Source organism: Haliotis rufescens, unplaced genomic scaffold (genome assembly GCF_023055435.1).
Source record: "Haliotis rufescens isolate VD_foot unplaced genomic scaffold, xgHalRufe1.0.p SCAF_16, whole genome shotgun sequence".
NCBI lineage: Eukaryota > Metazoa > Mollusca > Gastropoda > Lepetellida > Haliotidae > Haliotis > Haliotis rufescens.
Window position 1 is genome coordinate 13,223,885 of NW_025963846.1, and position 21,724 is coordinate 13,245,608.

Sequence of the window (21,724 nt, forward strand, 5' to 3'; positions counted from 1 at the left end):
GCAAAGTATAATCAAAATTGATCTCGATAATTAATCTTTCTTTCGGGAACTTTTTGACGAATGATTTCCATGGCGATGTGGTAGACTAGCTGTTATGAATACCATTATCCGAAGTATATTTCAACGGACATTTAATACAAATCAAACCATGTATTCCTGGTACTGTTTGACGAATTTGAAAAAAGGTAATCTATGAAGAATTTGTAAACACCAAAAGGCACAGGTTACCCGCTCGAAAAAAACGGGCATCATTTCAGATTTGCGCAAGCCGTAACAAATACGTTCACGGCTTGCTGTCTTCTCTCACGTCCGCGCTTGCTCGTGGCATTTACCGCTAAAATTTATGGATAACATTATGTCTGTTGAGCGAACTTTATCAGAATACGTTACGGCAAAGACGTGGCAATTGTCCAATAGTCCTTGCCAAACTGACCAATAGTTAAGGTATAATACAGACAAGAAGAAATTTTCAATTTTTAAGGGTTTATCATAATAAGGATTAGAAGTAAAAAGTTTCTTTAGTTGTGTAGATGTATGTAAGTCATTGGTTATGATAACATTGGAGAATCGATTTCCATATATCAATTAATAATTAAAAAGTATGCTTACATATGCATACATGAATAATCTGTGAACATTTTTGAATATTTTGTTAATATTCCAGAGGAACAACCACACTTTCATATGGCTGTAATTTGAAATACTTTAGAAAATTAATTCTTATTCCAAGGTCCTTACTGTTATACTTACTGTCCTTAATGTCCTTTATTTAATATTTTGAAAAGTATCATCAGTAAAAAATCTTGTAACTGTTTAAATGAGATATATAAGACAAATGTACAAATCTCTCAATCTATACATATTTATTGACAGTATTTACATGTGAATAATATATAAACTTTGTACAATAAAGTTTTAAAAAAAGGCCGCATCTTAGCTGGAATACTGCTGAAAGCGGCATGAATCATACTCACTCTATTTACATGAAGTACATAATTGTGAACAAAAGATCAATAATCCATATACAATGAATCGCCACGAATTAACTGGAATATTGTAAATGTGGCGTTGAATCATACTCACGCACCAACATGTCCTTTTATATATATACACAAATCCATTTTCTATTTACAGTAAATATATATAATATATATCATTAATAGAATTTAATCTATTTACAATTAATCGCTGTGATGTTGCTGCTATATTGCAAATACAGCATGGAGTCATACTCTCACAGATATATCCTGAAATATACAAATAGAGTATTTACAGTAAGTACCAATATACAATATATACAATCTATTTACAAAGATTCGCTGCGATGTTGCTGGAATATTGCAGATGCAGTGGGAAGTCCTACTCACAAACAGATCCTTACATACACACAATAATTACATGTACAATAAATAGAGAACATAATATGAACATAAGTACATTAAACTGCCATATTTTTGCGGGAATATTGCTAAAAGAGGCATAAAACAAACTCACTTCTTTACAATAAGTACATAATCATATACAATAGACAATGATCTATTTACAATAAAATCGCCATGATGTTGCTGTTATATTGCAAATACGGCGTTAGGTCATACTCTCTCACAAAAACATCCTTTAATATATATACACACACATGAAATATTTACAATAAGTACATATATACAATATATTTATCATCTATTTACAAAGATTCGCTGCGATGTTGCTGGAATATTGCAAGTGCGGCGTAAGTCCTACTCACTCACTAGTTATTTACAATGAAGCACACAGATGGGGAAACTGCTTGAAGGGTTGATATGATGGAACATGAGTCATGTTCCATCATATGCCAGTACACACAGCCTTTCACTCTTCAATGTGATCAGCTGTGTGATACTGACGGAAACAGCGTGCACAGAGGCCAACGTGGCAGTCAGGACACCAGGTCCTGACCTTTCCTGCAGAGCCATCGATGGCCCTCTGTCTCTTTCTGCAGAGAACACACTGTTTCCTCTTCCCTTCAGGCAGCACTTCTATGAAGTGACGTCCAGTCAGTCGTCGGGAAGGAGGCTGGGTCCTGGGCCTGCCAGTCCTCCTCTTCACCTGAGTGTTCCCGACGAGTGAGTGGAGAAGGGACATGTGGAAGTCCAGACGGGAGGTCGTTCTACCATGGGTGTTCAAGAATGTCTGATAAAAAGTTGCGGTACCTTTTCTGTGTTTTTGCAGAATTTGAGGCTTAGGAAGCATGAATGGAATTTCTAAGTATACGTATGAATATGAGAAGTGGCACATTTTCACACAGACTGTTTTTAAAAGATGTCAGTAGGTATGTATAACTGTATGAATGTTTTTGAATACGCTTTGATATGAATGTGATGAACGAGGCCTTGAACAAATACTGTAAAAAAAATATATACACTCCATTCACCATCGATAAACTGGGCATTTAGTTGGTTTCATTAGCTAATTAATACATAGATGCGTAGATATTTGACCATTTTCAATCTTTTAACCAAAATATTTATGTAGGTTTCAAACATTCCTTCGCATATGGATTTTCAATCAGTCGGTGCAATTTGTTCGAAATGAAAAAATATTTCAATGGCGGCACATTTGAACGAAAGTGTAAACAAGGGGAATTTGACTAACTCCATATGCGTTATTTATTGACAGTAGAGTTGTGAAAATGACACAGATGTGTTGGAAATTTACTGCTTTTTGCGATGTTGCAATTGCTATGGGCTTGGGTTAATCCAAAAATATTTTATTTCAATTCTTTTAACATGATGTTTCAGAAGGACATATATGTCCCTCTGGCACAGCAACTGCGTTTTGTGTAGGGACATATATGTCCAAATGGCATCCAGGGGGTTAAAGGGACCTAAACTTAGAGGTCACTGATTCATAGGATGTGCAACCCAACCCAGTGAATGGTATCGCACTGAGAAAAAGTCAAGTAAATTGACTATCCCTCCTGGTACATTGTAAGGGGGCAGCGCTGAGGAGAAGGGGTATCCTGAAGACGAGCATGTCTGAGTAACTCTCCATTCCTTTTAAAAATTACAGAGCCGATATACCACATATACTAGTCTAATCTGCAAATATTTACTAACTGGTTAGTAAAACCTCCTAACAAGTTAGTGTCTGAGTGGACAGGAGAATTCATAAAGTAAGTAAGTAAACTTCACTAGCTATTTCTATCAGTGCGATGAACATAAATATTTACATAACTTTGCGGAACAACCTGATAATAACGAGACTTACAAAGCTTGCGCTTGTACTTTGGCTTGTCAATAGTGGCATGATATCACTTGGAATTAAGGACATATTAACCACATGAAACTTGTTGACGGGAAAAATAGCTGGGGTTGATTTAACCTGTGACAACTGTCTCGTACTTTCGGTGTGTCATTCCTCATCTTACAACAAAAGAAAACGAGTCACGTTTTCAATGTCACGATTGCTGTAATAACAATGCCAAACCTAAACCTTACAAAATAAGTATTGAATAAATCTCCGCCTACGGAGCAATATAGGTCAACCAGGAAACAGTGATAATCAGTTTCCGTGTTCGTATGACAATGGCCTGAAACCAGAAATTAAAAATATCACCATCCTGAAGTATACTCAGCAAGTGAGTGGTCACAAAACGGGGGCACGAGTGGCCCAGTTGTCAAAGGTGCAGCGATTCGCTAAGTCTGTCTCACGCGTACGGTCCCCTGAACCATATATTTTCCCTTCCGCCCAGCTTACTGTACTGCTGAAGTACGAAATGAAGCTCAGGTTCTGAATCTCACACCTCACTGGGGTTCCTTCCAGTTTAAATGCAGTTGTTTGGTTCTAACAAAATTGTTTATTTCAGAGAACAAAAGTTAATCTACTATTCGCTGTGGGGAGCTGCTTCTCCCAAGCGTGCCAGGATCCGATTCGCCCTGATTATGACCCTTGGTTGGTTTGCATTAAAAAACGATGATGGAGAACATTTCACACGAACGCGATGCTAGTAGAAAAACAGTTGAACCACTTTCCATTCACGGATGCATAGTTTGCACAGTTATTCATGACCGAGATTCAATACATATTACTTTTTAAAGAGCACTAATTTAAGATTCGTCCATGTCCGAGTCTTGCTTTCTGTGCAACACAAAAGCCCCATACATCTGATCATGGATGTGAGCAAAGTGAGTGAGTGAGATGGGTTTAACACCGCTTTTAACACTATTTCAGTTATTTCGCGGCGTGACAGCTCAATGTGGGAGGAAAGCCCGAAGTGATGCAGGTCTCAGACGTTTACCACTTCGGTGAAACCCACGAGCACTGGTATGGTGCTGACAAGCCTAGAAACATAATCGGGGAGAACCGGGATTCGAACCCACAATCATAGGTTTCTGGCGTGCCCAAGGGACGCAAGTCTGCACAGCGAATCGCGGCGCCTTAGACGACTGGGCCACCCGTGCCCCCTGATGTATTTGAAACGGGTTTACAGTTTCTCGGAGATTGTTTTCATACCAGTAAGGTTTTGACAACGTTTGTAATTCTTTGGTGAAATCTGACGACTGGGCCACCCGTGCCCCCCGTGCCCCCCGTGAGCAATGTGTCTAACATCGGCATCTACCGTTACATTGGGCTCTCCTCCCATAATGAACTGAAACAGTTCCAAAACACGACCTTATGCTCAACTCACTCTCCCACTTCAATGATTGTACACGTCATGTAGTTTTTTTGTATTTATAGTTTGTGGTGTTTGTTTGTGTTTGTATTTGTGTGTGTTTTGTGTCTGGGGAATGTTTATGTCTGATGTGTGTCTGAGTTATGTTTATGATGGTGTGGTGTGTTTGTGACGTGTCATGTGTTAGTGATGTGTGTTGTGGAGTACATGTGTTTGTGATATGTCTTGTGTGTGTCATGTGTGCTGTTGTGTGTGGTGTGTTTGTGACGCGTCATGTGTTAGTGATGTGTGTTGTGGTGTACATGTGTTTGTGATATATCTTGTGTGTCATGTGTGCTGTTGTGTGTGGTGTGTTTGTGACGCGTCATGTGTTAGTGATGTGTGTTGTGGTGTACATGTGTTTGTGATATATCTTGTGTGTCATGTGTGCTGGTGTGTTTGGTGTGTTTGTGACGCGTCATGTGTGAGTGATGTGTGTTGTGGATTACATGTGTTTGTGATATATCTTGTGTGTCATGTGTGCTGTTGTGTGTGGTGTGTTTGTGACGCGTCATGTGTTAGTGATGTGTGTTGTGGAGTACATGTGTTTGTGATATATCTTGTGTGTCATGTGTGCTGTTGTGTGTGGTGTGTTTGTGACGTGTCATGTGTTAGTGATATGTGTTGTGGTGTCCATGTGTTTGTGTTGTGTCTGGTGTATTTGTGACGCGTCATGTGTTAGTGATGTGTGTTGTGGAGTACATGTGTTTGAGATATGTTTTGTGTGTGTCATGTGTGCTGTTGTGTGTGGTGTGTTTGTGACGTGTAATGTGTTAGTGATGTGTGTTGTGGTGTACATGTGTGTGTTGTGTCTGGTGTGTTTGTGACGCGTCATGTTTTAGTGATGTGTGTTGTGGTGTACATGTGTGTGTTGTGTCTGGTGTGTTTGTGACGTGTCATGTGTTAGTGATGTGTGTTGTGGTGTACATGTGTTTGTGATATATCTTGTGTGTGTCATGTGTGCTGGTGTGTGTGGTGTGTTTGTGACGTGTCATGTGTGAGTGATGTGTGTTGTGGTGTACATGTGTTTGTGATATATCTTGTGTGTCATGTGTGCTGGTGTGTGTGGTGTGTTTGTGACGCGTCATGTGTGAGTGATGTGTGTTGTGGAGTACATGTGTTTGTGATATGTTTTGTGTGTGTCATGTGTGCTGTTGTGTGTGGTATGTTTGTGACGCGTTATGTGTGAGTGATGTGTGTTGTGGAGTACATGTGTTTGTGATATATCTTGTGTGTTTCATGTGTGCTGTTGTGTGTGGTGTGTTTGTGACGTGTCATGTGTTAGTGATGTGTGTTGTGGTGTACATGTGTTTGTGATCTGTTTTATAAGTGTCATGTGTGCTGTTGTGTATGGTGTGTTTGTGACGTGTCATGTGATTGTCATGTTTGTTTTTTATATGTGTTTGTGTTTCTAATGAGAGTTTGTCCGTCCACGCCGCTGCTAACTCAAAGTTTCAGTTTTAATTTCCTATTTTATGTTTTATCATTGTGTTTCGCTTTCCCATGTAATTGTTTGTTCCTTCTCCCTATCCACAGCCACCGAAATTAATCTGCTTTTACTGAAACAATATCCTCCCAAATACAAACACAGAAAGTGTATTGATGCTGCTTACGGAAGTTGTTTGCAGTGGGTATTCCCCACATTTAGAGCTTGTTTCAATATGAACAATACGAGCTATTTGGCTCATCTGGACAGACTCGCGTTCCTTTAGAATATTTATACAAAAAGTAGTTTTCCATTTACATGGATATACCTGGGGATAAGTTATATGGGTCATTTAGCAAGAGTACATGTATTAATATACACAATTTAAAAACGCCTTGTTCGTCGAAGACATATTTGTAAAAAAATAGACGATTCTCTATGCGCAGCAATAACATTTTCCTTGAATTGTATGTTCAATATTGGACGAATATATTCATCAGCACTTTTAGCATGGATTTAGGAATGTTAAAAAAACAACCCATGATGGACGTATCTATATCGATACGGACATTCGGCTCAGATAAGTGTGTAAGTTTATGTTTTACGCCGCATTTTAGTAGTATTCCAGCAATATAAGGGCGGGGACACCACAAATGTACCCATGTCAGAAGTCAAACCCGAACATTAGGCCCTAAGCGCGAACGCTTTAACTACTAGGCTACCCTACAACCAGTCAACATACGTTGACACACAATTAATTCAGAAAAAAATATGTTTAACAAGATAAATCATTGCATACAAGACATACAACAACAAAAAATAAAGAATTAGTGATCGACACTGGATATAGGTACAGAATAAATAAGCCCATGTTAAACGCAGTCTGACAAAAAGACGTGTGAGATAAATTCATGATTCAATACTTTTTAATGAATTGCTATGGCAGGTCGTTCCTGTAGCCAGTGGAAAAATGAAACAATAAAATAAAACAACTGAATCAACCATGAATCCATTTAAATACTCACAAATTATCTTTACCAGCTTACCCGGGGTCTTTGGCTTGGTGATATGAAGCTTGCACTAAACTTCCTGTTGCATGACGTACAAGGTAGTGATTGCTCAGGTTCAAATAGAGAACTGATGTATGTCCTAACGGGCAGGACTATATACCTTGGAACGTGAAGATGCGATAAATATCGAAGCCACAAAAGGGGATGTTCACGTGTGTGTGTGTGTGTGTGTGTGTGTGTGTGTGTGTGTGTGTGTGTGTGTGTGTGTGTGTGTGTGTGTGTGTGTGTGTGTGTGTGTGTGTGACCGCATTTACTTGTCCGGTTAAATGCCGGTTTCATAGTGCTAGCCAATTAAGATACCACACCGCAGTTAAACATGTATGCCCCACTCAGACACATACTCGGAGCCGACTAATCCTTGTTTTATCCCCTTAATGCCATCTTTTAACGTCTTTGGTATGACGCGGCCGGAGATCGAACAACTGACCTTCCGCTCTCTTGTCAGTCGACCACGGAGGTGGTTCGAAGGCACCATCAACTTTGACAATAGTACACTGAAACCTACCAACTAAGTCCCTTGTCGGATTCATGAACATTACCTTAAATGTTCCCTTTAGACGTATGTACATTGTAGGAGAGAGAGAGAGAGAGAGAGAGAGAGAGAGAGAGAGAGAGAGAGAGAGTAGGAGAGAGAGAGAGAGAGAGAGAGAGAGAGAGAGAGAGAGAGAGAGAGAGAGGAGGTGGGCAGAGGAAGAGAGAGATAAAGGGGAGGGACAATAAAGTGTGTGTGTGTAAGTGATTGTGTACCAGCGAATCATTGCATAGTTAATACAGGGACACGGCTCTGCATAACAAGTTGTTTTTACTTCTGTACTTCTACTACTGTAATAGGTGCGTCCAATATGCATCTCCGATCCGTACAATATCAGCTCCCGTGGGTACTTCTGTACGAATCGCAGTACCCCATGTTTTGTGTTGTGAGCCGGCTAACACATTTTTAATTTATTTTATTTTGTGTCAACTTGTTCCGACAGCCAGTACCATAGTTAATGCAGTTAACCTCAAACATCATTACAGCCTGTCACAATACAGCTTACTCACGTAAAGCAACATTCACCCCCACCACTGCACTATACGTTACTTGAAAAGACTGTACAGCCAGTGATGCAAGTTTCATTATTTGTAAGGCCGCCTTCGTGGTCTAGTGGTAGAGCGTCCGGCCGGAGAGCAGAAGGTCCGGGGTTCGATCCCCGGCCGCGTCATACCAAAAAGACGTTAAATGATGGTACTTATTGTTACCCTGTCTGGCGTTCGGCATTAAGGGGCTAAAACAAGGACTGGTCGGTTCGGAGTCAGTATGATGTGTCTGAGTGGGGTATTCATGTGAATACATATATCAGTGGGCTAGCACTATAAATCAGTATCAGCCCGGACTAGTACAAACAGTCACACACACACACACACACACACGTGCATGCACGTCGCTATATAAATGCAGTAATATTGGACGTGACCTTAAACCCCATTTCACCTCACCTCATGTTTTGTAACGAATGTACAGCTACGTACAACGCAAACATGCTGCAAGGACAGTTCATGCAGTACATTCGTTATACAGTAAACTACGGCTATAACGAACTGACGGATATAACGAACTACCTTTTTAGTCCCGACTATTTGCTGTAGTTATGCCGTATATATGCTTATAACGAACTACGGTTATAACGAACTAAAAATAGTAGTCCCTTTGAGTTCGCTATAACCGTAGTTTACTGTACATGTCCATCTTTACTGCTTCGTCATCCGCACGGCATCTGAACTAGCCCGTAGTTTGCATTTTGTGTGATATAGTCGTACATTCGTTATGCATGACTTGGAATTAATGCATGAATGCATAGACTGTCCATTCGTTACAGATAATCAGCAGTTGAAACAATATTTGTATTTTGATTAAAGAAACACATCGACAACATAGACTTTTGTTCAATTTATTTTATATCAATACAACATGCGAGACATGTTATTACCATCTTACATCCAAAAGCTCAAATGTATCAGTTCATATCAGTGATTCAAGATTAGTCGTATTGTATCTCATTGTAACATTGTCTCTCCTTCAGCGTGAGGGTATATAATGACATAAAGCCCGCGTCACAAAATGTGCAACAGAAACATATCATTTTCGCCATACATATATGTAAATAAATCCAGTAATATATATCCATATGTATATTTGTAGCATGCATATTTAGCAGAGGATAGTAGGAATTCTTAAACACTTGTAATAATAATCAGTAATACTAACTAGTAAGCATTTGTGCAGCGATAGAATGCAATCAAAGCTATCTGCGTCGAAGCACTGTTCGCTGACTACATCACACTGAATATATTGAGAGAAAGAAAACAATTGAGCATCTAGTCTACATGCATGCCTCAATGAAAAGGGAGTCCTTAGATTGTATTGGATAGTAATCAGGCTTTCGATGTTTTTAATTTGGAAGTGGTTTTTGATCCCAGAGCTCTTACAAAACAGCGATCAGCAAAATGACTGGTCCGCGAAGCTGGAACACACTGGAGTCCTGATGACGCGTACTTCTTGGCGAGTTGTTGGCGAAATGCCGGAGCTATGCTTTGTCTTGTATTTCATTATGGCAGCGATCTGTGACGATCTTTTAAAACCGGACTTTGCTGACAGTTTCTTGAATTTGAGTGGGTGAGTATGGTTTTACGCTGCTTTTAGCAATATATTCCAGCATTATCATGGCGAAGGTCACCAGAAATGGGCTTCATTCATTGTACCCATATCGTCTTGAATTTGAAGTTGTGCGAGTCTGCAATTATCCAGCAGTGACACTAAGGTAGCAGCTCTTTTGGTATTGATGAACCTTTGTCTATTTCTATGCTTCTGGTGGTCGTTTGCACACTTTGTTGATGTGGGACTCAGCCATTGCGAATTAGTCAAATACTACGCCCAGATTACGAACCGAGTTTTGGGGTCGACAATGAAACCCCTATTTTAAGCACGGGGAGTGTCAGCATTAAGTACCGAGAGTGTCAGATTTCTTCTTGTAGTCTTGGAATAGATTATCATTAAGTTGTTCAATCTGTTTAACACTGTTCCGTGAGTGAGTGAGTGAGTGAGTGAGTGAGTGAGTGAGTATGGTTTTACGCCCTTTTAGCAATATTCCAGCAATATCACGGCGGGGCACCAGAAATGGGCTTCACACATTGTACCCATGTCGGGAATCGAACCCGGGCCTTCGGCGTGACGAGCGAACGCTTTAACCACTAGGCTACCCGACTGCGCCCGTTTGAGTAAGTTTAGTGCCATTCAGGTCTTGATGTCACCTACGCATCTCAATTTAGGATCGAAGGCAATGTCGACTGATTGTCAGTTTACAGGTAACATATAACAGATGTCACTTATAACTGTGTGGCGTCTGTGTAGAGATGGAAGGAAAGAACGTGACCGCTTGAGTGATGTCTCCTAGCAGGGAAAAGACAAATTGACTGGACAAAAAGACATTTACATTTTGAACAGCCCTTTGAAAAAAGTTTTAATCCTGGGAAGGACTGAACCGATGAGGGTTGGCAGTATGTTTCCAAGCATGGACATTATCCCCGATTTCTCGTTATTGACCTCATTTCTCGCCGTTTCTCTAAAGTCCTGCTTTTCTGTCTTCAGTCTTTTCCGGATTTCATTGTCTCTCCTCTTTCTCTCCATATCCAGCTGTCCTTCTGATTCCTCTTTCTGTTTCTTGGTGTCTCTCAAAGCCACTTTCAGATCCTCTACTTCCCTACAGAGATCAGCTATCTCGTCTTCAGCCATAGCCCCAGCATCTTGCTTGCTTTCAAGCTCTCCTATTCTCGCCTCCAGCTGTTTTCTCACTTCCGATGCTGCATCATGCTCCATCTGAAGCTTCAACTCAAATTCTCCCCAGATTGCGTCTCTTTCTTGTTGGATCCTACATTCATGTTCCCTTTTGAGTTGCCTCTCTCTCATCATCATGTTCTTCTCAGCCTCCTTATACATTTCATTTGTATAACACATGCCTCCGTTGTCATTAACAACGCCTTCCACCAGTGCGAGGAAATCCTGCACATCTTGTTCCTTTTCCTCGTCACTGCCTCTGTTATTGAAGGCAACATATCTATCCTGGCATGACTTCACTAGGTCTCGCAGTGGCTGGGGGACTTTCTTTACATACTCCATGATGCTTTTTTTATCATGCAGAAGATCATCCTTCCTGGTGAACAGAACAATGACATAATCCAACATATCTTCTCCAAACACCCGTCTGAAATGATCTACCGTGTCCTGTTCTTCTTGAGTAAAACGGTCAATCCTGACAACGAGGACAAAGGCATGGGGACCAGGAGCTGTCATGCCGATACATTTCACTACTTCCTTCGTGATTTCAGCATTTGTCATACCTGTGTCAAACAACCCAGGACTGTCGATTATTTGGATATTTCTTTCAAATCGGTTGCTGGTTCCTCTCTGGCACCTTTTGGTAAGAGATTCGCCACATGCGCTTGATTCAAATACTTCTTTCCCAAGGATGTTATTGCCCGTAGCACTTTTTCCTGATCCTGTTCTTCCAAGGAAGACTATTCTCCTTTCGTTGGTCGGACAGAGGGCAGAGGTCCCTGTAATGCAGACGATGCACCATGACAGACACGAAAGGTAAATTTATCCCTTCCACATGTAATCAATATTTACTGTTTTTCTGTACACAAACACAGCGATACAGTTCATATTAATTTTGCATCAGATTGATTTGAATTTTATCAGGCTGGATTATTCATGAATATTTTGAAGAAAAAACTGAAGTATTAAAAATCGTTAAGTGTGCATTTGTTTTAATTAAGTTCGTTACCTGTCTTGCACAGATTGGGTTCTGGATCAGCCAAGAGACTGGGTTCCTGTCGCGGCATCGGCGAAGAACATGCTTTGCATTTTTGCATGAGGCCATCGTTCTCGAATGTACAATGTCCGCATATCCATTCCCCATCTAATGACACAAATGACACAATTCTATGAATATGGTCAATACCACAATCATTCCGTAAGAATAAATTACAGGTGGATGCAACACGTGAGATAGACATGTGAGTTGAGGTAAATATTATGCCAGCAATCCTAAAACGCCTTCAAATGCTCATATAGCATCATTTCCCGTGAGGATTACGGTTTGATCATAATTAAATTATATCAATCATCGATACAACTGAAACTTAGATTAAACTTCTTGGCCTAATTTCCTTATTGAATTTTGCCAATCCGAGCAGAAATTATGACTCGTATGCACATATCAGCAAGGAGGGGCATTTCATAAATTGTATTCTTAGTAATGCTCAGATGACATTTGCTTCTACTTTTTTATTATAGCGGTTTTGATTTTACAACGTTTGTGAAAAATATCTCATTGTGGAGTTACGCACGCACGCACGCACGCACGCACGCACACACGCACGCACGCACGCACGCACGTACACGTTTTGGTTTAGTTTAACTTGCTTCAAAGCAAAACAATACTATGAAAACACCTTTCACTTACCCATATTCGCTCTGATCTCAGTTGACGCAATTCAGCAATTCTTCCTGAAATATAAACAGAAACAATCTGACAAATAGCTCAGTATACGAAGACGTCCGGTGTTTGATTTGTTGGTAGAGATGTTTTACCGAAGGAACGTAACCAACAGATAATGCCTTCACACATAGGGGGATTTATGGTAACAATTTAGTGGGTTCACCCTCAGTGTGTTCTTTCCTCCTTGTTGACTATTTAAACACTGTTTAGATGGATGGATCAGATTAAACCAAATTACAAGAATGCGCTGTTATATTTTACTTTCCACAAAACAAAAGGAAACTGATGAAATAATAGTCAACATATCGCTGGCCAGTCAAATATCTATTCAGAATACCCAAATCAGTACGTCTGTCATGTCGAAATACCTCCCTACACAATGACACTACAGACCCCATACCGATCAGGGTATATAATTGTTACCCTAGCAAATCGCTGGCCGCTACGTCGCCAACAACGTTTTCTGCCATCTGTGAATCGGAGGCAAAACCTTCATTAGTCTGTAAACATGGTGTGACGCCATTGGCGCACTTTGTTGTTACCTCACCCGCCTCAATCGTTACCGCGCCAGGTACTCTGTTAGTGTAAAACCTTTCACATGACATCTTGCTTTCATGCGGGCTGCGTGAAGCCGGTTTCTAACGGCACATGTTGACATTCGCTACACCAAGCTACATTGCAGCCACACACATGTGACGGTACTTATCCCAAAGTAAAAAACATACGCTTTTTTATTTCCAAAAAATTCGGGCACCTACGGATATTCACTGTCTAATGTATTCACTTACCCATGTACTCACGCACTTACTGTCTCATGTATTCACTGTCTAATGTACTCACTGATCCGTGTACTTACGTACTTACTGTCTCATGTATTCACTGTCTAATGTACTCACTGATCCGTGTACTTACGTACTTACTGTCTTATGTATTCACTGTCTAATGTACTCACTCACCCATATACTCACGTACTTACTGTCTCATTTATTCACTGTCTAATGTACTTACTGACCCATATACTCACGTACTCACTGTCTCATGTATTCAGTGTCTTCCGTACCCACTGACCCATATACTCACGTACTCACTGTCTCATATATTCACTGTCTTCTGTACTCACTGACCCATATACTCACGTACTTACTGTCTCATGTATTCACTGTCTTCTGTACCCACTGACCCATATACTCACGTACTTACTGTCTCATGTATTCACTGTCTTCTGTACCCACTGACCCATATACTCACGTACTTACTGTCTCATGTATTCACTGTCTTCTGTACCCACTGACCCATATACTCACGTACTTACGGTCTCATGTATTCACTGTTTTCTGTACTCACTGACCCATATACTCACGTACTCACTGTCTCATGTATTCACTGTCTTCTGTACTCACTGACCCATATACTCACGTACTCACTGTCTCATGTATTCACTGTCTTCTGTACTCACTGACCCATATACTCACGTACTTACTGTCTCATGTATTCACTGTCTTCTGTACCCACTGACCCATATACTTACGTACTTACTGTCTCATGTATTCACTGTCTTCTGTACTCACTGACCCATATACTCATGTACTCACTGTCTCATGTATTCACTGTCTTCTGTACCCACTGACCCATATACTCACGTACTTACTGTCTCATGTATTCACTGTCTTCTGTACTTACTGACCCATATACTCACGTACTCACTGTCTCATATATTCACTGTCTTCTGTACCCACTGACCCATATACTCACGTACTTACTGTCTCATGTATTCACTGTCTTCTGTACTTACTGACCCATATACTCACGTACTCACTGTCTCATGTATTCACTGTCTTCTGTACCCACTGACCCATATACTCACGTACTCACTGTCTCATGTATTCACTGTCTTCTGTACCCACTGACCCATATACTCACGTACTCACTGTCTCATGTATTCACTGTCTTCTGTACTTACTGACCCATATACTCACGTACTCACTGTCTCATGTATTCAGTGTCTTCTGTACCCACTGACCCATATACTCACGTACTCACTGTCTCATGTATTCACTGTCTTCTGTACTTACTGACCCATATACTCACGTACTCAATGTCTCATGTATTCACTGTCTTCTGTACTCACTGACCCATATACTCACGTACTTACTGTCTCATGTATTCACTGTCTTCTGTACTTACTGACCCATATACTCACGTACTCACTGTCTCGTGTATTCACTGTCTTCTGTACCCACTGACCCATATACTCACGTACTCACTGTCTCATGTATTCACTGTCTTCTGTACTCACTGACCCATATACTCACGTACTTACTGTCTCATGTATTCACTGTCTTCTGTACTCACTGACCCATATACTCACGTACTTACTGTCTCATGTATTCACTGTCTTCTGTACTCACTGACCCATGTACTTAGGTACGTACTGTCTACTATCTGCCATATTGAGTATCTGAACAACAGTCACCGTGTTTCTCTGTTTCTGACTCGTCTTTCTAATAAGGATTATAACGAGACCTACTTCATTTCTCTTTGTATCTTCGGATAATGAATAGGTTCTATAACAAGAACCATTTATATTCATTTCTATTAGACCCGTGAAGATCCGGAGTAGAATAGATCTTCAGCAACCCTTGCCTGCCGTGACAGACGACTATGCTTGTCGTAAGAGGCGACTAACGGGATTGGGTGGTCAGGCTCGCTGACTTGGTTTGATGATGCGTCATCGTATCCAAATAGCGTTGATCGATGCTCATGATGCCAATCAATGGATTGTCTGGCCCAGACCCGATTATTTCTTTTGCGTCCCCTGGGTACGTCAGAAACCTATAAATGTGGGTTCGAATCCCGGTTCACCCCGATTATGTTTCTAGGTTTGTCAGCACCATACCCGTGCTCGTGGGTTTCACCGAAGTGGTAACCGTCTGTGACCTGCATCACTTCGCGCTTTCCTCCCACACATAACTGGAATACTGTAACTAAGCGGCGTTAAACCCAACTCACTCACTCACTTTGATGAGACAATTTGGTCATCGGACTCTGTATACACAAGGCTTTACATTTGGCATATCTAAATGTCCGTTCTATTAGTGTCTGAATCGCAGCGAACTCAAGTACATTGTAAAATTGCATTTTTGCTCAAACGGGGCACGATATGTCCCAATTACATAGGATAGTGCTTAACCTGTTATGGGCATTAAAGCTAGTGAGTAACTATTAAGAGAAATGGTCAAGAAGACCAAAATACATAGTATTACATCAGTTAACACTCTAATAAAAAAGATGATAGTGTAACTGGATTCTAATAAATAATTCATTTTATCCAGTTATGAGTATTTCAGCTACCTGAACAGATCCAAGTTTTGTGCGGAATTAACCCAAATCTCGATTTAATGACATTATACAATTAATATCGAAAAGAACCCCGATGGTATTAGGGTTGGTTTTTCCAAAACATGTTATCGGTGCTATATTTGCCCATGAGAGAAGGCTGCCCCTGCTATGACACCTACATGGATCTAACAATAGCACCAAAATCTATAATGTCGTGCCTAGTACTGTCTTTAAACGTAAGGGGAATAGAAAGTAAAATCGACGCTACTGAAACACCTCTATCAACAATAAAATGCAGGGTGAGGTGAGGTGAGGTGAAATGGGGTTTAACGTCGCGTCCAAGATTATTGCACTTATATAGCGACGTGCATGTACGTGTGTGTGTTTGTGTGGCTGCTTGTACTAGTCCGGACTGATGCCGATTTATAGTGCTAGCTCACTGAGATACCATGCCGCAGTAAAACATGAATACCCCACTCAGACACAGTATACTGACACCGAGCCGACCAGTCCTTGTTTTAGCCCTTTAATGCCGAGCGCCAGACAGGGTAACAGCAAGTACCATCTTTTAACGTCTTTTGGTATGACGCGGTCGGGGATCGAACCCCGGACCCCTTCCGCTCTCCGGGCGGACGCTCTACCACTAGAGTGAGTGAGTGAGTGAGTTGGGTTTAACGCCGCTTTTAACAATATTCCAGTTATATCGCGGCGTGTCAGCTTAATGTGGGAGGAAAGCCCGAAGTGATGCAGGTCTCAGACGTTTACCACTTCGGCGAAACCCACGAGCACGGGTATGGTGCTGACAAACCTAGAAACATAATCGGGGCGAACCGGGATTCGGACCCACAATCATAGGTTTCTGGCGTGTCAAGGGGACGCAACTCTGCACAGCGAATCGCGGCGCCTTAGACGACTGGGCCACCCGTGCCCCCCTCTACCACTAGACCACGGAGGCGATCTAAAATGCAGGGGAAAAGAAAGTATATAACGCCTACGTGTTTGCGTAACGTCGTGGTTTTTTTAAATGGTTGCAGAGGGCTTACAATGATTGATTGTAATCCCTCCTACAAGGGCTACAATCATTGTAAACCCTCCTTTGAGGACTTACTAATACTTCTATACGTATACATTTGTACTTGGTGTTTCAAACGTTCAACGTTCAAAAATCGGAGACAAGACATGAAAGTTTTCATTATGGATGACGGGAACCTGCAACCTCACACGTCGTGTTTTGTAACCCACCGTTTTCCCGCTGAGCCATCGAGGCAAGTGATAAAATGTTGTTCAGTTTTACATGTCATGAATCCAGTTGGTCCATGCTGCACGTGGTATCTCTCTCGCACGCTATGATCGAATTCCTTTTATACCGCGACACACGGTATTGTTTTACTATAAGGTATCTCGATGTTTTCATATTTTTCTCCTCGGGATTACTTGAGATTGTAAACCCTGACATTCTCTCCTGTCAGGGTTTACAATTTCAAGTAATCCCGAGGAGAAGTGGTTTCTCCTTTAATTATACACTTGAACATTGGATTTTGCCAAACAATTACAAACGTTATCAAAACAGCGCTGTTCAAACGCAACCTGATTGGTAAGTGACAACACGATCACCTTGAATTTCTACCACATAAAAACTACCGGAAAAAAAAATAGTATACAGGTGAAAATAAGATTTCACCAAAGACTTACAAACGTTGTCAAAACCTTACTGGTATGAAAACAATCTCCGAGAAACTGTAAACCCGTTTCAAATACATCAGGGGGCACGGGTGGCCCAGTCGTCTAAGGCGCCGCGATTCGCTGTGCAGAGTTGCGTCCCTTGGGCACGCCAGAAACCTATGATTGTGGGTTCGAATCCCGGTTCGTCCCGATTATTTTTCTTGGTTTGTCAGCACCATACCCGTGCTCGTGGGTTTCACCGAAGTGGTAAACGTCTGAGACCTGCATCACTTCGGGCTTTCCTCCCACATTAAGCTGACACGCCGTGATATAACTGGAATACTGTTAAAAGCGGCGTTAAACCCAACTCACTCACTCCCTCACTCAAATACATCACCATCCAATAACCATGTGTTGTTTGTTTCACGTTTAGTCACGATAAAACATGGGCGTATACTTTCTTTTGCCCGGCGGTTTACAGCAAGTACGAGTGAACATGACCAGACCAATACAATAATAATCTAATACGGCAAGGCCGGGGAATAACCAGTCTCGCTTATCCGACGACACAGATTCCATTGGGCGTAAAGGACAAAATGACGGTGGACACAGAAGATCAACAGCAACGCAGGGCTGTGTGCGGGTCAGCGTCGTTGTCAAGCGCAATGTGTGGAGAAAGACAGCACGCTTTGTGTGATCTGATCATCCTCATGTACTGAGGACGGAAGTTGACTACCCTCAACCGGGAACAGAGCGGCGTTACCGGTTATAAAGTATATTTTTTATGAGACGATATATAATAAGGTCCTTGTGCCGCAGTGGAATAACAACTCATGTCGGTTGGACAGACCAATCTAATTTAAATGTATGTCTTTGTAAGTAGTTCTACGGTTTGAAGTTTAGATATGAATGTAGTGAACGTTTCGCGAACACCTGTATCATCACTGATTTTCAGTGATCCATTGATATAATGTTCACCGCTCTTTCGCTTTTACACCCAATGGAATCTGTTTCGGCGGATAATGGAGACAGGTCATTCTCTGGGGTTGACGTGGTATATTTAATATTTTTTAAATACATGTTTCATGAATTGTTTCAAAAATGTAATGTTTGTGTCTAATCGACGGGGGCGTTATAGATGAAGAGGGGGGCACGGGTGGTCCAGTGGTCTAAGGCGCCGCGATTCGCTGTGCAGAGTTGCGTCCCTTCGGCACGCCAGAAACCTATGATTGTGGGTTCGAATCCCGGTTCACCCCGATTATGTTTCTAGGTTTGTCAGCACCATACCCGTGCTCGTGGGTTTCACCGAAGTGGTAAACGTCTGAGATCTGCATCACTTCGGGTTTTCCTCCCACATTCAGCTGATACGCCGCGATAAAACTGGAAAAGTGTTAAAAGCGGCGTCAAACCCAACTCACTCACTCACTATAGCTGAAGAAATGTTGATGCGACATACAATCCTAACCTACTCACTAATGGAGAGGTCCATGTTGTATACTGATTCATGTATTCACTTCCCAATAGGCGCCCTTCACCCTAATCGTCCTGCCATCACTTTAGCGAAACCTCGATTCTGATGAGGATTCAATGCCCTCAACTCTGAGGTAACATTATAGTTAGTCATTGAAAACACAGTTCGTTTATCTCATATATATCACATCGTAGCATAATTAATGGTTAAATCTATAACGAAAATCAACATTATTATAGAATTTGCGGATTGCGCAATGTCAATTTTCGTCAACGCGCATTAGTTAATAAAACTATCACTTTGATGTTTACGGTATTGGTTGTGTTTGTTGTTTACCGTCGCCCTCCCCTGAATCCGAATACCATATGAGTTTACACAATGAGCCTCATTGCTGTCCCCTGAATCCCGAATACTACTTGATACAATGTCAAAGCATTGAGAAAAGGATGCGATTTGAAGTTAAATTACTGAAAAGACATCGAAAAAATAAAATGTTTAAAAATTCTTTACATACACCATTATTTTTTAACGATTCTGTTTGCGTCCCGTTCTTAAACCCCCAAATCCCGCGTACCAGAATGGATTTGACAGCCTCATAGGTCCATAGGCTGATGTGTTATTCTTCTCTGGTGAAAGTTTGATACACGAGAAATCGCGGACTGGGCAAGCGGAATTACATGCTATGCGAATTAGACTGTAATATATTCTTCATTTATCAAAAAGAAACATTCACATGTACACAGTATAGGATTTACTTGATGAAAGTATGGAATGCATTGCTGCAACACTCAGACATGAAAAAGGGGAGGGTGAGGTAGCTTGTCATCCCGAAGTCCGGGTTCGATTCCCCACATGGCTACAACTGGAATATTGTTAAAAGCAAGGAAAACATACTCACTCACTCACTTATTCAGCCATCAAAAGATCACACAAAATGTCAATACTGACTGATAAGTTCAATGTAATTTTCGCGAAACAGACACTTTGTAGATGCTAATGTATTATAGCGAGCATATGTATACATGAACTTGTACATATACCAGGATACAATGAAACTAATGTTATGCTTCCTTGTTTCCCGAAATACTAATTTAGGTACGTACATGTAACTGTTTTCCTCAAGTGACTTGGTAAATAAATAAACGCATTTATTACGTTCTTTACCAAGGGACACATTACAGGATATAGTGTCATGTTTCCCGAAATACTAATTTAGGCACGTACATGTAAATGTTTTCCTCAAGTGACTTGGTAAATAAATAAACGCATTTATTACGTTCTTTACCAAGGGACACATTACAGGATATAGTGGATCAGATGTAATTATTGTATCGACAATAGTGTTACTACATCCGGAATCACTTCACCTTAGATAAAAGTACCTTTTATGGTTAATATATAGTGCACTTTATCATCGGTGTAAAATGTACATTCCATATGCACGAATGTCCGAACAATTCGTCCGAAAACGGTATTGTTTGTATTTCTCGAAAGTTTAGACAAGTACCATTGTTTGATGTCTCCGACTCAAACAATTTGGATTACAATCCATGAATCTAGAAAGAGCTTTTGAACGTGTAATGCATACAACATGTGTTTAGATATCAGGTATCATTTTTGGATTCCGGTATCAACTTTTTATTTTTTTATTTAGTTGGTATATATTTAGAGTAGGAAAGTTTATTGGAAACATTAAACATTTAATAGTTTTGAACCTACCTTTAGATATGGTTGTTACCTCAGACAAAGATTTTTTCAAAATATCCTTATAACAATATTTATATTGAAGCATACTGTTTCATCCAAATACCGTTATTAACCAAGCAAAGTAAATAAACATTGATTGATCATTTGCGACTTAATGTAGTATACCGGTATCAGTATATTGAGCGCTTACCTCAAAGCTTGATAAGAGTTCAGACAGCCGTTTAGAACGAAGCACATCTAACGTCTACTATATAATTGTGTGGCTTTATATGTAGGCATTATACTTCCCCTTTGAAACAACAGGAAAGAAGACAACGTTATCTGCAAAGGACATAAATTAACCTCGCTACTGTCATCCATTGTTGTAAAACATTGTCTCACAAATGGCATAACCTTATATATATTAAAGTGATTAATCATAGGAAGGCTCTAAACTGTAAAGGTTTTTGATTTCCAACTTTTTAGGGTCCGCACTTAAACGTTGTGGAATTTCCCAACTTTAAGCGAACATGCATTGAAAATGTGTTCAAAGCCGCGTTGAACACAACTCACACACTTTGTAGTGATACAAATGGAAGAAAGCTAAATAAATGAAGACAACTCACTTTATTCAATAGAACTACATTTACAATTATTTACAATATAAGACATTTGTTACAATATACGGGGGCACGGGTTGTCCAGTGGTCTAAGGTGCCGCGATTCGCTGTGCAGAGTTGCGTCCTTTGGGCACTCCAGAAACCTATGATTGTGGGTTCGAATCCTGGTTCGCCCCGATTATGTTTCAAGGTTTGTCAGCACCATACCTGTGCTCGTGGGTTT

The 21,724-nt window shown here is 40.8% G+C and overlaps 3 protein-coding genes across 5 annotated transcripts in view; 1 reads left to right on the forward strand and 2 right to left on the reverse strand.

Moving 5' to 3' along the window:
- LOC124135817 (GTPase IMAP family member 4-like) overlaps nucleotides 1-7,314 on the reverse strand; it is a 32,941-nt gene extending 25,627 nt beyond the window's left edge. The window contains exon 1 of one of the 2 annotated variants that reach the window (XM_046501428.2): nucleotides 7,163-7,314. The gene's annotated coding sequence lies outside the window, so the exon portion shown is untranslated. Of the gene's footprint in view, nucleotides 1-7,141 lie in introns of both variants that reach the window. The other variant, XM_046501419.2, reaches the window with a different exon arrangement.
- LOC124135860 (GTPase IMAP family member 9-like) overlaps nucleotides 1-21,724 on the forward strand; it is a 54,645-nt gene that overhangs the window by 372 nt on the left and 32,549 nt on the right. The window lies entirely within an intron of this gene.
- On the reverse strand, nucleotides 9,101-21,662 carry LOC124135872 (GTPase IMAP family member 4-like). The gene is made up of 4 exons (XM_046501529.2): nucleotides 21,093-21,662; nucleotides 12,688-12,731; nucleotides 12,007-12,141; nucleotides 9,101-11,776 (listed from the first exon to the last, which is right to left on the reverse strand). The coding sequence occupies exons 2-4, from the start codon at nucleotides 12,689-12,691 to the stop codon at nucleotides 10,653-10,655; spliced, it is 1,263 nt and encodes a 420-aa protein (XP_046357485.1). The 5' UTR covers nucleotides 12,692-12,731; nucleotides 21,093-21,662; the 3' UTR covers nucleotides 9,101-10,652.